Source organism: Camelina sativa, chromosome 16 (assembly GCF_000633955.1).
Source record: "Camelina sativa cultivar DH55 chromosome 16, Cs, whole genome shotgun sequence".
NCBI classification, from domain to species: Eukaryota; Viridiplantae; Streptophyta; class Magnoliopsida; order Brassicales; family Brassicaceae; genus Camelina; species Camelina sativa.
In genome coordinates, this window is record NC_025700.1 from 1,426,454 (window position 1) to 1,442,848 (window position 16,395).

The 16,395-nt window shown below is 32.7% G+C and overlaps 3 protein-coding genes and 1 long non-coding RNA gene across 4 annotated transcripts; 1 reads left to right on the plus strand and 3 right to left on the minus strand.

The window, feature by feature from the left end:
* LOC104749223 (protein ENHANCED DISEASE RESISTANCE 4-like) lies at nucleotides 683–4,264 on the plus strand. Its single transcript, XM_010470813.2, has 6 exons — nucleotides 683–998; nucleotides 1,119–1,274; nucleotides 1,466–3,467; nucleotides 3,556–3,616; nucleotides 3,713–3,936; nucleotides 4,048–4,264. Exons 2-6 carry the CDS (start codon nucleotides 1,160–1,162, stop codon nucleotides 4,100–4,102), a joined length of 2,457 nt encoding a protein of 818 aa, XP_010469115.1. The 5' UTR covers nucleotides 683–998; nucleotides 1,119–1,159; the 3' UTR covers nucleotides 4,103–4,264.
* On the minus strand, nucleotides 5,509–6,809 carry LOC104749222 (probable WRKY transcription factor 46). The gene is made up of 3 exons (XM_010470812.2): nucleotides 6,503–6,809; nucleotides 6,275–6,412; nucleotides 5,509–6,145 (listed from the first exon to the last, which is right to left on the minus strand). The coding sequence occupies exons 1-3, from the start codon at nucleotides 6,793–6,795 to the stop codon at nucleotides 5,641–5,643; spliced, it is 936 nt and encodes a 311-aa protein (XP_010469114.1). The 5' UTR covers nucleotides 6,796–6,809; the 3' UTR covers nucleotides 5,509–5,640.
* On the minus strand, nucleotides 10,446–12,244 carry LOC104749221. The gene is made up of 3 exons (XR_761346.2): nucleotides 11,533–12,244; nucleotides 11,357–11,444; nucleotides 10,446–11,217 (listed from the first exon to the last, which is right to left on the minus strand). It is a non-coding gene; the product is annotated as an uncharacterized LOC104749221 (long non-coding RNA).
* Nucleotides 14,648–16,077, minus strand: LOC104749220 (abscisic acid receptor PYL9-like). Its single transcript, XM_010470810.2, has 3 exons — nucleotides 15,653–16,077; nucleotides 15,325–15,540; nucleotides 14,648–15,179 (listed from the first exon to the last, which is right to left on the minus strand). Exons 1-3 carry the CDS (start codon nucleotides 15,803–15,805, stop codon nucleotides 14,976–14,978), a joined length of 573 nt encoding a protein of 190 aa, XP_010469112.1. The 5' UTR covers nucleotides 15,806–16,077; the 3' UTR covers nucleotides 14,648–14,975.

The window sequence follows — 16,395 nt, forward strand, 5'->3', positions numbered from 1 at the left end:
CATATCTCATTTTATTTTTATTTTGTTTTCTTGTAGTTTATGAATGCTATATTAATCTTTTTAGTCTGTCACATCTTTTAACAAAGGCCAAAACCCTGCTTTCCCTTTTTTTACACCAGTGGTCGCTCGCTGACATATATAGAAGCTATAAAGAAAAGCTATTACTATTATGTAAGTAAGTAAGTATATATGGTTGTTATAAAAAGTAAAAGCAAAAAGCAAAAGTTTTTAAATTCCCCCACTCTCAAACTTTCTTTGTAATTTAGTAAATTCTTGATTGGTGCTGTTGTTGGTCTTTTATCCATATTAATAACCCACTAATAATAAGATAATGTATAAAAAAACCATGTAACAAATACAATCAAATCCAAACGAAGCAACTATTAAAAAATTACACGTCAGCATAAACACTAAAATAACGGCAGAGAATCAGACGGAACTGAGAGTGTCGCCGTTAGCACCAAGAAAAAAAAATATGGAGTTTTGATATACGAATCTGACCACTGTGGTTGGTTGCATCACAGCTCACTCAGATCAGAGAGGGAATAATGAAAACAACCCAATTACGGTACTTAAGTAGTAAACGCTCACTGTAAAAAACGCCGACGTTTCCAATAAATGTAAGTGGGGTAAAAAATATAAATACGGCGTCGTTTCTTTTCCAAGAGATGTATTTTTTTTCTTCTTCTTTTAGCGTATCTCTGTGCCGTGTGAAAAGGAGCGAAATTTTGGCAGAGAAACAAAAGCATAAAACACAAGACCAGAGATTTTCTCCCAACAAAAGACCAAACTTCGAACTCAACGAGAGAGAGAGAGATAGAAGTATTAAACCAAAACTATATACATAAACTAGAGAGAGAGAAAGAGACAGATATATTCCACTTTCTTTCTTTCTCTTCTTCCGGTTTGGTTTTGGTTTTCCCGAGAAAAATCAAGAAGGGATCGAGTAGCAGAAGCTAAACCCAATCAAGAAACATAGCTCTGAGTGAGCCTCAAAGGTTTCAGTTTTTTTCTCTCTCTCTCTCTCTCTCTCTTTTCTAAATCTGTTCCGTTTCTTTCTTTTGGGGTTGTCTTCTTCTCTTTCTGATTTCTGTGTTATAATTTTTTCTTTTTATCAGAACGTTTTCTGGGTTCGTTTAATTTGATAAAATAATAATAAATGACCGAGTCTACCAAAGTAAGGCTAGTTCGTTGCCCCAAGTGTGAGAATCTCTTATCAGAGCCTAAAGATTCCCCCTTTTTCCAATGCGGTGGCTGCTTCACCGTTCTTCGTGGTATGTTAATGTTATGCTCTCTCTCTTTTTGGTACAATGAGTGTAGAGACTTAATTCTTGATTTTGTTGTTTATAACGACCGAGGTTTTATTATATTAGCTTCTGAATCTGGTTTTTGGTTGATTCGAATTATTATTAAGTGTGGCTTCTTTACTCTAAAAGAGACTTGTTTTTTTTTTTTTCACATACAGCCAAAATCAAGGAGCGTGAAGCTGAAGCAGATTCTGTTTCAGACAAGTCCGTGGAACATGGAGCCAAAAAACCAGTTTCAGTTAACTCCACTAGTTCCCCTGAGAAAGCCATTGTGGATTCTAGTGATGAAACTTCATCTGATGACTCTGATGTTGTTCCATCATCACTTTCTGCTGCTTCTTTGAGACACCAGCAAAATGTTCCAGTACTTGCTGTTGAGACTGATCCTTGTTTTTCAAAAGGAGAAGGTGACAGATCTATACTAGTGGATAAAGATGATCCCAAATCTCAATCTGGGAGACAAGACTCGGGTTTGGATCAGTTTAGGAAAAGAACAACCAAGAGATGTGATTCTGATAGTGTCGTCATCAACAGGTTATCCACCACTTCGAAGTACCCTTGTGATGAAGGCCCTTCTTCTTCATCAGCCAACAACTACTTTCCAGATTCAGTCCGTGAGTTCCAGAAACATTTGAAAGATCAGAGCAATGAAGCAATCGAGCAAGACCGAGCTGGTCTTCTGAGACAGTTGGAAAAGCTCAAAGAACAGCTTGTTCAGTCTTGCAATGTGCCTGGTGAGAAACCTAAAGAGTCTTTGTCTTCCACAGGGTTGTTGAACAAGGGGCCTCCTATGAGGTTTCACAGTTTGGGTAATCACGCTGTTGGAGGTCCTTCTTATTACCATCAACACACCGAACCGCAATTCTCTTACAACAACAACAACAGTAGTGAAGTCCCTCATAGTCTGATGCATCCCTCTTTTGGAGATCCTCACAGGTTCCAGATGCATGGAAGAGGTCCTCATCCGCTGCAACCATCTCATCCCTACTACTCGGGACAATATGTTGGTAATAATAACAACAGTCATGATCTTTTTGACGCATACCCGCAGCAAAACAACGGGCCTTTTCATAACTCATCTTGCTCTTGTTACCACTGTTATGAGAATAAATACTGGCGAGGTTCAGCACCAGTGATCCCTGATGCACCTTATAACGCCGGTTTTTATCCTCATGAGAGCGTTATGGGTTTTGCTCCACCGTATAATCCTAGAACTTACGCTTCTCGTGGTCTACAGCCTCATGGCAGATGGCCTAGTAACTTCACTGATACTCAAATGGACTCTCTTTCACGGATACGTCCACCTAGAGTTGTGTTACCAGGCGGCTCTCGTCATATCCGTCCTTTGGCTGGTGGTGCTCCATTTATAACTTGTCAGAACTGCTTCGAGCTTCTACAATTGCCAAAGAAACCAGAGGCTGGTGGTACAAAGAAACAGCAGAAAGTGAGATGCGGAGCTTGCTCATGTTTGATAGATTTATCTGTTGTTAATAACAAATTCGTTCTGTCAACAAACACAGCTTCAACGAGACAAGGAGAAGCTCGTGTAGCTGCTGATTACACTTCCGATGACTATGATCTTCTCGGTTATGTGTTTCATTCGTTGGATGATGAACCAAGAGATCTTCCTGGATTGATTTCAGACAAGTCGTCTACAGATATGCAACACGTTCATTCTCATTCCGCTAGTCTTTCCGAGGGGGAGCTAAGCTCAGACAGTCTAACAGCTAAGCCACTAGCTCAAGCTCAAGATTCTCCTCTTCACGATAACTACGTTGATTACTCATCGATCAATCACGACCGGTCTGGAGCAGGCAGCCGTAGCTCTCGTTCAGAACACGACAGGGTCACACAGAGCAAGACGACGGCTATGAGACAAAACTCCATGAAAGAGGTTTCACTTGCAAGTGAGATGGAAGTTAACTTCAACGATTACTCTCAGAATCATAACAACAGTGGAGTATCTAAAGATCAGCAGCAAAGAGCCAAGAAGAGCGGATTCGCGAGCATTGTGAAGAAAAGCTTCAAGGATCTGACAAAATCTATACAGAATGATGAAGGGAACAAAAGCAATGTTTCTATAAATGGACATCTTTTAACAGAACGTCTGCTGAGAAAAGCAGAGAAGCAAGCCGGAGCCATTCAGCCAGGAAACTACTGGTAAAATATTGTTGAGTTTTTTTAGATGCCATGATCATCTTCTTCATGACTCTTTTTTTTTGTTAATGAGCTTTGGGGACATTTCTAGGTATGATTACAGAGCTGGATTCTGGGGAGTAATGGGAGGTCCAGGTCTTGGAATATTACCGGTAAATAATTGCATGCATTTTTTGATATTGCTTCATGTCACAGTTAAGAAGTTATGAAAAGTAAAAATCATTTGTTTTGTTTTGTTTTGTTTGCAGCCATTCATAGAAGAGCTGAATTACACAATGCCAGAGAACTGCTCAGGTGGAACAACGGGAGTGTTTGTGAACGGAAGAGAGCTTCACCGTAAAGATTTGGACTTGCTTGCGGGTAGAGGACTTCCTCCAGAGAGAGATAGATCCTACATTGTTGACATTACGGGTAGAGTCATAGATGAAGACACCGGTGAAGAGCTCGATTGCCTCGGGAAACTTGCCCCAACGTAAGACATCTTTTTATTACAATACTATTTCTTTGTTGTTGCTTTGACTCTTTCTTCCCAAGAAAATTTACACGTGATCTGGTTGGTTTGTTGTTGTTGATGGTCCTCCAGAATTGAGAAATTGAAGCGTGGGTTTGGGATGAGACTTCCAAAAAGAGCTACGTGAAGGAAGAAGATAAAGACGAGAGATGTATTTAACTGAATGAATATCTTTGTTTATTCATACTGTACTCCGAAAATTTTAGAGAGCTTATGTATGTATTTATTTAGAAAAATTGGTATATTTTCTTCCAAGGGTTTTTAATTTTTAATTTTAATTATGGACTAATCCAATCAAAATTTGCTATTACGGACTCAGTTGCCCGGATTATACCCAACTAATACTAGTACTTATTAGTCGGTCTCATCTCACAGTCTGGCAGGACTAAAATATAACACTAAGTTTGGAAAGTTTATTCGATGACTATATATTTACAACGTTGATTTCATTTTATAGTTGTGGTGGGTTAGTGATAATAAGATTTATAAAAAAATGAAGGAAATAGCTAACTCCTATTGACCAAGCCATGCACAAAACTGTTTAATGAAACAAAGTGGAGGTGATTTTATAAGTTGCTCATGCCACTCATATACACACATATATATGGAACCATATGCAATATTTAAAAGCTGTAGTAACCCTTCCGCGAGCGAGGGTTCCCAATATATATGCAACACACCACTCAAAAAGAAGTCATACTCGTTTAGACGACAGAAAAAAAAAAAGAAGAAGCCATTTTCGTCTCTGTAAAATTTTGTTCCCAGCCTTCTCTCTCTCCCTCTCCGAACTCCAACATGTAAGAAGTAAGATTTTTTTTTTTGTTAAAAATGTCAACCTTCCATGATCTCTCTCTCTTTCTTCCCAATTTCTTCTTCTTCTCAAGATCTTCCCTTGTCGTGTTTTCGTTCTCTCTATGTCTCTTCCCTTTTCTCTAGATCTCTTCCCTTTTCTCTCTATATAGATTGAACAGTATGAAATGATAAAAGGAGAAAGGATTCCAGAGTTTTCAGTAAAATATTCGAATTTTCAGTAAAATATTTAATATATCGAAATATATATTTATTTTCAAAAAAATTCTTGAATGAAAAAAATTAAAGAATTATTAGTGAATTGTATCTATATTGAAAACTAATATTATCTGAAATTTTACTAAACATAAATCCAAAAAAAATAATTCTAATTAATTTTATTTTATTTTTATATAATAAATTTTTAAAATCAAATTACTAAATAACACCAGATATATTAATTATTACTTAAGGGCATATTTTATTTATTTTATCTGAATTTTAATTTTTTTAGTTATTGATTAATATTATATATAATAAATTAAATTATCATTTTCAAAAACAATATAGCAAAATTTTGATATCTAGTTGACACAATGTTTTTAGAAATAATTTTGTCAAATGAATTAATTTAGTTATATTATATATATTTTAATTTTATAATTAATTTTTAATTAAGGACAAAATAGTTATTTTGTGCAATATATAAGATACATTTCAAATATTTAAAAAATTTAGTATATATTTCAAATTTCCTACTAAAATTAAGGTATGTATTCAAATTTTTTCAGTCAGTTATGACTAAATAGCTTTACGATCCTATGGTTTGAGGAAGAAGCAAAGAAATCTACTATTACAAAACCAGAGCTACTTAGATTACATCAAAGACCAATCATAACTTAAATCGAGAATATTTTTCAAAGAAGAGAAACACGAATCATCGGTCGGTGAATTTGCAACAGAAGCAGATATCAACTCGTTGGTGATTCCAGATTCTGATGTTGTTGTAGGAGAAAAATTCTCCATCAGATTTTTCCAGCCAGTAGTATTCTCAGTCTCGGGATTTGAAAATGAAAACGTCCTGAAAATCTTCTTCTTGTTTTCCAAGTCATCGAGACTTAACATCAATTCTTCAGATTTCATATGTTTGATTATATCTTCGGATTGCTCTCTAACATGATGTAGCTTAGGTACTATGTTTCGTTCTTCTTCTTTAAACAAAGAAACAGAGTGTTTGGTGGTTGATAGTAGGAAATTGCCGTTACATGTGTGACTCTCTAAGTACTTGACTTCGTAACACGAAGAGTCTGCATCTGATTTTTGTACTTGCTTCACCGCTAAACACCCTCGTGTGAATCGATGTGTACATCTATAATATCCTCTGTATTATAAACAAAACAAAGTAAATTAATTTTCAAAATTTGGCAATGTCCACACAAAATCAAACATTATTAAAAAAAATATATTGTAATGCTTAGAAAGATATGATTGTAATGATATAATGAAATACCTAGGGTTCTTGGATCCGTGAATATCTTTCTGACCATATTTTCTCCAGCAAAAACCATCATCAAGTTGAGAAGTTCCTTCTTGTTCTCTTCCAACACAAACCTTAACTTTCTCGGACGTCTTCTTCTCCGAGGTTCTTCTGCAGATCAAGAATTAATAAACAAGAATAGACAATCAGACGACAAATGTCCTAAAACACAAATTATAATCTCTCATTAGTTACTTTTACCTCTTCTTCTTGTTACTCGGATCCATTCTCTTGGTCTCGGGGCTTCTCTTACGAGTTTTCTGATCAAGACTCATCATAACTATTGAGTTTTCGTAAGAACGGAGGATTCCAGAGATCAAACGCATGTTTGATTCTTTAGAAGAAGGGTTTTTCAAATTGTTCATCAACCGATTCACTAACTCTCTCCCTTGCTTCAGCTCTTTAATCACACGTTTTTCTTCCATCAACGTCTCTTCCTTCATTTTCATATTAGAGAAGCTTTGGTGAATTTGATGAGATATGAGCTTTGTCATATATATATAATATAATGTGTGTCTCTGATTTTATTGTGTTTGTTTATTTATTTTTTAATCGTAAAAGCTTAGGCAAGAAGGTGTGTGGAAAAGAAAAAGAAGTTGGAAAGAAATTTACAAAAGGGCCAAGACAAATGCCAATCTAAAATATAAAATTTGCGATTGCCTAAAACTATATGAAAGATTAAAGTCTTATAGATTGGGTTTCTTGTTCACACGATGAACTGATAGTGACGTGTTCATGTCATTGGCGATAGATAAAGTGATATGTAATTATCGTTGTGATGATGATGTTTTGACCCATAGTGTCATGTGATCTAGAATCCTTTTACTAAATAACATTTTTTTATGTTATACCATAAATGTTCGATGAGGGATAATGATATCATCTAATCTTGTATTAATCTACGAGATATACTACCTTACTTAATTATTCTTATTTAAATTGTTGGTAGTGACCGAGTGCTTAGGTGCTGCTAATCAGTGCGGGTGGAGCTTAGTTATGGTAGAAATNTTTTTTTTTTTTTTTTTTTTTTTTTTTTGCAAACATTTGTAGCATAGTTTAAATGATAAAAAAATAAAAAAATAAATAAGTACAATGTCTAAGAAATGACATCGACGTGCACATGACTTTTACTTGTCAATGATAAATAATAGATAATCATGCTTTAATGCATAAAAGCTATTTCACTCTCTTATATCGTTCGATACTCAATACGCGTTTCACTAAAGAGATCCATGGGAAACTTTTAACCGCTATATATATCATAAGCTGTTTAGAAAATTAGTATCAAGTATCAAGTATAACTGGATCATAAGATTAGATCATAATGTATAGAAGTATCAAGTATAACTGGATCATAAGATTAGATCATAAACTATAGAAGTATCAAGTATATATGGATTAGTTTTCGTTGATACGAGAGCTTGTAGATTCAATTATTTAACGCTCTACAATATGTGATGGGGACTATTTTAGCAACGATTACGCTTTCAAAACTAAAAGAACATTTATCATCTTGTGACTTGTGTACACAGAATTTTCAGACTAATCCATGTGTCGTATACAATTATATATGTGTCGTTCAATTAAAAAGCTTTATCCCTAACTCATACCCTCGAACAAAGATAAAGCCTTTGTGATAAAGTATATAACACGGCAGTGATATATATATATATATATATATATACCAGAATATGTATAATGATGTAGTTTTCTCTTTTTCATTTTAAAGATATGATTTATGGAAAAATAAGGAAGTTTCGGCGAAGACCTAGTTATTTAAAATTTGGTTCGCGTAGAAAATGACATGATGAACTTGCTTCTTTCTCGTTTGTAGTTAAAAAATAAAAAGGAAGGAGCCGCGTAGGTCATATTGCAATTGTCTCGTTCTCTTTATCGATTTTGTTATGCTTCTTATTGGCCTATTCCCAATCCCATGTATTGCCAATATGGCAATATCGTATTATTAACATAAATTTCTAACAATCCAACGTTTGTTATACTCCAATGAATATTAAATATTTGATTATGATAGATTGTTATAAAATCCTTTCATTTCCAAAAAGATAACAAAAAAGATTGTCCATACAAGATCTATCCTAGTAATCCCTCTGTCTCACAAAGATGCTGTCTCACAAAGATTGATGTTTTGAGATATTTTTTGTCTTACAAAGATTGATGTTTTGTAAATTTCAAGAAGTAATCATTGAAAATATTTAATTTTTTGAATTGTTATTGGTTTATATTTTCTCTCTCTACCAAAAAGTAATTATAAATTAATTTACAAATAAAAACTAAAACTTTTCTTAATATGTGTGAAAATGTCAAAACATCAATTTTTTGTGAGACAGAGGGAGTAATAGCGTAGCGTTGAGCCGAAAGAGTACGTAGATAATAAATCCATCATAATGTGGACTAATTCTTACAGCTATAATAAGATTGTAGAACCTAAATCGTAACTCGTAAGAATCATCAATCCGATTCCTAACCAGTTCCGATGTAGACTCTAGTAAAAAATTTACATTAACTTTCATAATCGTAATTTGTGTATACTTATAGAGTTATAGTATATCGTCATGAAACATGAATCATTGATATTAAAAGGTTCTAACATCTAAAGCGGGGTCACGCACGGTAAATGAAGTAACCCAATGATTCATGGAAGTGGGGAAACATCATCGTATGTTCATTATTAGTTTCGTCCTTTCCTAATAAAGTCGGATCAGACTTTTCAGTGTCATTTAATTTTGTGACAGATTTTTTTCGTCGGTATGGAATCTTTTTACTCTTCGAAAAATAACAGGTGATGAAAACTGAAAACGGTTGACATAATTTAAGACAGATATTTTTATTTTATTTTATAACCACTACAAGAAAACATACATAGCAGTCTCCGACTGTGAAATCAGTCGGGAAACAGTCAGAAAGAGGCATTTCCGGCCATTAGCCGACCACAGTAAATCAGTTGGAAATCGCTGGTCGGAAATTTATTTAGTTAGAAATCGGTCGGAAATATCTGACCGAAAACTTGGTTGGAATTTTGTCGGATAAAATCGGTCGGATTTCGGTTAGAAAAATACTGACTAATTACCGACAGCGTAAATCGGTCGATACTATATTACCGACTGTTAACCAACCGTTTTAATTTCCAACTGATATTCCGACCAATTATTTTCCAACCAAAATATTGTCAAATTAATGTAAAATACAGAAAATAAAAATTAATTAAAAATAAAAAATGCTAAATTAATTAAAAATCAGAAAATATCAAAAATATATAAATATAAGTTATTGTCAATAAAACCACATTAATAGATTCTTACATTAACCGTAACTAATACAACCAATTACAACCAAAAAAACCACCCAAGTTAAAACACCTAGTTTTGAGTTTCATCATCATCTTCTTCTTCTTCGTCAAAAGCCCAGTGCTAGAATTGTACCGCGTATTATACATCCATTCTCTTTGATTTTGATTTCGTGAAGCCATATTGTAAATGTTTGGATTTTGTTTCTACAACAAAGGACACAATATATGTTGTGAATTTATATACAAATTTCAGATCGTAACCGATCCATTTCCGACCGATTTCCGACCGATCTATTGCAACGGATATATTGCAACGGTTACATGATTTCGACCGTTTACCGACCGATTTTAATGTGACAACGGTAACTAACGGATCTATTGCAACGGTTACATGATTTCGACCGTTTACCGACCGATTCGCAAACGGTAATGTGTCGGTCGGAAATTAGTCGGAAATGTATAACCGTTTACCAACCGTTAAATCAGTCACTTATAACCGACTATTTATCGACCGAGTTTAAAATCAGTCGGAAACTTGGTTGGAAAACAATCGGTTTTTACCAACGGATTTATTGGTCGGTAATTTAGTCGGTAATTTTCGACCGATATCCAACCATATGTATCTGTCGCTAATTTCCAACCGAATACCAACTGTTCTTAAATCGCGTTGCTTAACGGTTGGAAAATGGTCGTATAATAAGCCGACCAATATATCAGTCGGAAATTCGGTCAGAATTGGTGATGTTTTCTTGTAGTGAACGTCGTACTTTACTTTATTAACATGAAAGAGATAGTATCATATACAATTACAACAAAGAAAATTATCAATAACCCAGCGTTTAGTTTCACTTGTTCGGAGTAAGACAATTAATTACATTAACCTAAAAGAAGATAAGACACAGAGCTGAAAGACAGGATGACATGAATTTTATTGATGCAAAATGCAAACAGTACTGTATAAATTTGCTAATTATTGGGCCTGAAAAAGCAAGTTTTTAAATCTCGATCTTTTTTTTTCTTTTTCTTTTGAAGTCTCTGTTTCCTTAAAATGAATTCAACTGCAGATTTATTTTTGGTAATTTGTATTTGTGTTTAAAAATAAAATAAAAAAGGAAGTAGAGAACTAGAACTTCAAAATCGAAAGCTTAAAATTTCGCTATTACCAGTAAATGTCTTTTACCACACAAACCCTAAAATTCCAACATATCAGAAGACAGAAAAAAAAAATCAAACGAATTAGTGGTTTTGAAACCTAAAAGTTGTGGTTTTGAAATAAAACTTCGTTTTGTGAAATATTCTTCATAATCATTTATATAATACGTACGTCTGAGTTCTTCTGAAACATAAATTGCGTCATAATAAACAATTTTCAACTACAATTTTAATTATACTTCAGGAAAAAACACGATCGGTTAAACAAGAAATACGAATGTTTTTGTTTTTGTCTTCCTTGGAAGATATAGAAACACAACAAACTTCACTGATCGTTATTAACTAAACAACAAGCTGTCTTCATCAATTTGCAAAAAAGAAGCCGTGTTTCATAAGCCAGTACCTCTCTATCACCTCCGGCGTACGCCCCGGGATCCTGCCGGCTATCAACGACCACCTACTCGCCACGTGCTATATTATTAGTTATTCACGAAACTAGCCCTTTTAAATTCATGCGTACAATATATTACGTACAAAACTCTGGATGAAAACAAATGAAACAGTGAAGAGATGAGTACATGCACAGAGAATTTAACCTGTCACCAACAAGTTTATACATCCGAAAAATGAGATCTTCTTCTTCTTTTGACATAGTCACAGCTTTCCACTCGATGCTAGTCACCTCTGCCAACACACAAACGATAAATTAATTAGCTTCAAACACACAAAAGTAACAAACAAACAAACAAAAAGAGAAAACATATACGTAAACCTTCGGAACAAGACGCATAGTTCGTCTTTCTCTGATTCCACCGGCGTTTCTCCATTTCTGGCCTGTCCGAAAATTAACTTGTAGTTGCTCGTTGTCAAGTTGTTCGAGACATGTATATAAAGAAGATATATACCGAAACTGAAATAAATAATAGCTTCCTTGGACGTGTTACAACTTACAAAGGATAGAGGGAAGGTGGGAAATTAAATCGACTGGACCAGGTCCATTAGGTCATATGTCGACTCTCTACGTACGTATTAGTATGTTTTTATTATTTTCGCTCGCTTGTCTTGATATGAAATTATGAATCAATTCACAAGAAGGTTATAAATAGACAGAGCTTTCATCGAAAATGCTCTAATTTAATTAAAAAAAAAATTCACCTAAATAATTTAAATTTATTGAGTGAAGATTAGTAACTAACAACAACCTTGATGCAATAGGTGTTATAACGTAACAAAAGCTTCTACAATGAAAAAATGTGGACTTTGGAAAGTCACAAAATTTTAACCATTTTGCCTGTACTACTGAGAAACCACGTGTTAAAATCTCATACTTTCTATATTAGAATTTTAATATCATTTTCTCCCTTAATTAGTTTCCTATCATAAACTTAGCTTATAAAAATTTCCGAGAGATACACATTCACAGAAACAATAATGCATAACTAAAAATGATATTTTATTTCAAAAGGTATTATTATTATTTAATTAAATTTTTGAGATTTCTTTTATTTAAAATTCTTAATTTGGTCGAATTTGTTATCGATTTCTATTCTACTTGAAGGTGTAATTCTTACTATAGTAATGTACGTATATGATTAATATAGACGTACATTCTTAGCTTTTCGATTGAAATATAATATTTTGTAAATCAATAAGTAAATTCTATTTGACCGTTAGTCTAATGTGCACGAAACAAATCGATGAAATAAACAGAGTTTTATAAAATTCCCAAGTTTTTTTTTTCTAGCAATATATACAGCGCTAAACTGTGGAATTTGTGGTTCAAATTTCTTTTTATCAAATAAGTAAAGTTATCATCTGCGATTAAAATGAGCCATTCTAGAGCCTCGAAAATGATCAAGTGGACACTTATTATTAGATGGTCACATCGATGAGAGTCTGAGTCTCTAAGACAAGATGCCATGCCTTCAAAAAATTGTCATCGACAAACTATTTATGATGAATCGATGATGATAGTACCGGGTTAGGTGTTCCGTGTTCGTCATTTTCAAATTATTTACAATGATCATTAAGTTGATGTTACCGATATATAGTACTACTATGTTAGATTATTTATTTCAACTACTTAATATATAACTACAAAGAACAAATACGAAATAATCTGATTACCTTGTATTCTTTTTTTAACATATGTGTCATGACTACGGAGTTTGAAGTGGGGCTAAAAAAATAGGTGGATAGTCCTAACTAACAAGTACGTTATTTTGGGTCGGGCACCTAAAACTTTTTTTTTTTTTAAATGCTATAAAATAAAGTCATGAAAACCTTTTGGAGATGATTAAGGACTGGCAAATTAAAAAGGTGCACATTTAATTAAGGAGATGATGAAAAATATTAATTAATAAAGAAAATTAAAATTCAGATAAAGAAATAAAAAGGTGGTTTTATAAAATATAAACAATACAAAAAAGACAAAATCACAGTTTAGACAAAATCATTATTATAGAAAAATTAAAATAAAATTAATTAGAATTATTCTTTTTTTTTCATTTATGTTTAGTAAATGTTTTAGATAATATTAGTTTTTAAAAAAATATATAATTCACTAATAATTATTCAATTTTTTTTTGTTTGATAAAAAACTTTTGAAAAATAATTATATATTTTAATTTATTTTGAAACTTATTAAGTTTAATAAAATAATAAAAATTGTGAGCTTTTAGAAAATAAATCAACAGTAGTAACAAATCAATTAATAAAAAAATGACTTTTTAATATAAGTCAACAAAGGAAAAACATAAATCAGCAGGAATAATATATAAATCGACAGTCCAAAAATTCAATCATATTAATAAGTCAACTTAAAATGAAATAAGCCTACTAAGACCAAATAAATCGAGGGAAAAAAATATAAGTTAACATCATTAAAAGTCGAGTATGTGAAAAACCAATCAAACAAAGAACAAAGTCGACGATTTTAAAATACATCGATGGAAAAATAAATCAGTCGACAAAAATTAAACTTAAGTCAACCATTCACTATATTGACTTTATTAATAAATTAACATAGAATATAATAAGTCAACAAGAAATAAACAAATCAACAGAAAATAAATATAAATTGATGAAAAAGTCAACTATTATAAAAATCGACTTTGTTATAAATACACTAGACATAACATAAGTCAATTGTTTTAATATAAGTCGATGACGAAGATAATTAAGTCAACAGAAGTCAAAAACAAAATGATTGTTCAAAAAATTGACATTATAAATAAATCAACATTGATTAAAATAAGTCTAAAACATTGATATATATATATATATTATAAATTCTATAATCTTGAATTGTTTATTTTTAAATAAATTTAAATCTAAATAATTTCAACAAAAATATTTAAATTCTTTTTTATTCAAAATTTTAAGATAAAAAATTGATTCATGTAATCATTATTTAAAATATGTTTTTGTTATAATTTTTATTTATTAAATAATTTAAATATTTTTAAAAGTAATTTATTTTTAAAGTTGAATTATTTTTAAATATAAATTTAGTTTTTATTGTTTTTATTTAATAGTTAAAATTGTTTAATAATATAGGTATTTCTGTCCATTTTTATTTTAAAATGTGTAATTTTTTTAATAAATATAATATTAAGTGTAATTTTCAAATTTCTTTTAAAATTTAGTATATTTTTAAAAGTGTCCCTTTTGTGTTTAATTTTCATCACTAAAATGGCAGAATAACACAAATCACATTTGCAAATAACCGTTTGAAATTTGTATGTTATTTTTTGTTAAGAATTCGTACCATCAAACTCCATGTTTATTAGTTCCTTCAATTATTTTAATAGAATTTCCCTAGACACTAAAAAAGTAGTAATTAACCCAATTCTTTAAATAAAATACTTATCTCCCATAAACAAGACTTGACTCATTGCTTGGTCGAATGATATAAATCTACAATCTACATACATTATACATTCCTAGTAAATTACAGCTACTGTTTATAATAGATTACACAACCAGACTCGAATGGAAGAATCAGACATGAAGCTGTCCTAAAGGAGTACTAGAGGTTTTCGACTTGTCCACACGACCACACTCAATGGTAATATGCACTCTTCGACTATATTATACATACAAAGGAAGACCCGAACCCGAAGCCCAAAAAACAAAAAAGAGAGGTTGTCACATAATAATAGCCAATGTTGCTTAATTAGTTATCCTACGGGTTTTAGGAAGAAGTAATCTTAGTCAAATCCTGTCCAGATCAGCAGCCATTCTCTCGCAAACATTGCACAGAGATTTGAGATTGCATCGTATAAGAGCTTCCACGAAGTAACAAGTCTCGTCTCTGGTGTTCCCTTCTGGCACATCCACCACGAATGACTCGATCACCATAGTACCAGCTCTACCATCAATTACCTCTGGATGTACTGTAACAACGGAGGAGTAGTTCTACAAGAAAAACACATGTACCCGATTAGACTATTGAATTTATCTCTGACGACTCTGCCTTATCTCATGATATCAATTAAGAGGTTCACTACAAAAACACATGGACCAAGAGGTTTATATAGTTCATTGAAAGATGCGCAAAAACCTTAAGCCTGTGATCACCACCAAGGATTTTGATACCAAGAATGTGGTCGTCGTCGTCGAAAAGCTCCAACCTTTCGGTGCTAGTGGTAGCAGGGAGGCCAGACTTAACGTCAACCTCTCGAACAGAGCCGATTCCAACATCACCTTTCATCACACACCTACTCACAAAGGGCTTGTACTTCTGTGGCTGATCGAATCTCCTCACTAGAGACCACACCTATATAACGACATATTCAAAAAAAGAATCAAGCTTTTCTATACAATAATCACAAACACTACAGAGACTGCACAACAACTCCAATCGCATCAAATCCAAAACAGAGACTTACGAGATGAACAGGGGCTTTGATATGCTTGACGAGCACGGAGGAGCACTGATTCTCCTTGGGATCGTGCCTGTGGTTCAACCGAATCTGCAGAAACTCCGTCGCCGTCGCCGCCGCACCACCGCCTCCAACTCCAGCCTCCATCGTCGAATTCATATTCTTTTTTTTACAGATCGATACGTAAGGAAAATAAAATAAAAACAAAAACAAGAAAATTTTGTTTCCTTTATAGAAAATTCAAGAAAATGTTAACTGATACGTAAGGAATATAAAATAAAAACAAGAAAAGATTCGATGATTCCAGAGACTTGACGATGAGACTGAGATTGAGAGAGAGAGAGATAAGGATTGGGTTTTGGGGTTTCAAGTTGTAGAGGGAATTGAATTAGCGTCGTCATCTTCTCATATTCCCTCGAAGTTTTATTTTTAAAATCCAATTATTTTAATATGTATGTAGTGTACGTTGGTCCATTTTATTTGCATATTCGAACATATCTTCATAAGATCAACATTATTGTACTTTGCTTTCTTTCTTTTTTTTTTCTTTTAGGTCTTGGGTGAGTTAGGTAATAAGAAAAGAAAAAAAAAAAGAGTTAGGTAATAAGTGTGTTCTTTACTTTATGTTTTGTTTGCCCATTATCTTTTAAAAAATTTCTATATTCACATGCATAACGATTTTATTGATAATATATCAAACCATCACTGATCTAATTCGGTTTATTTTTAAAATTAGACGTCGTAATCAG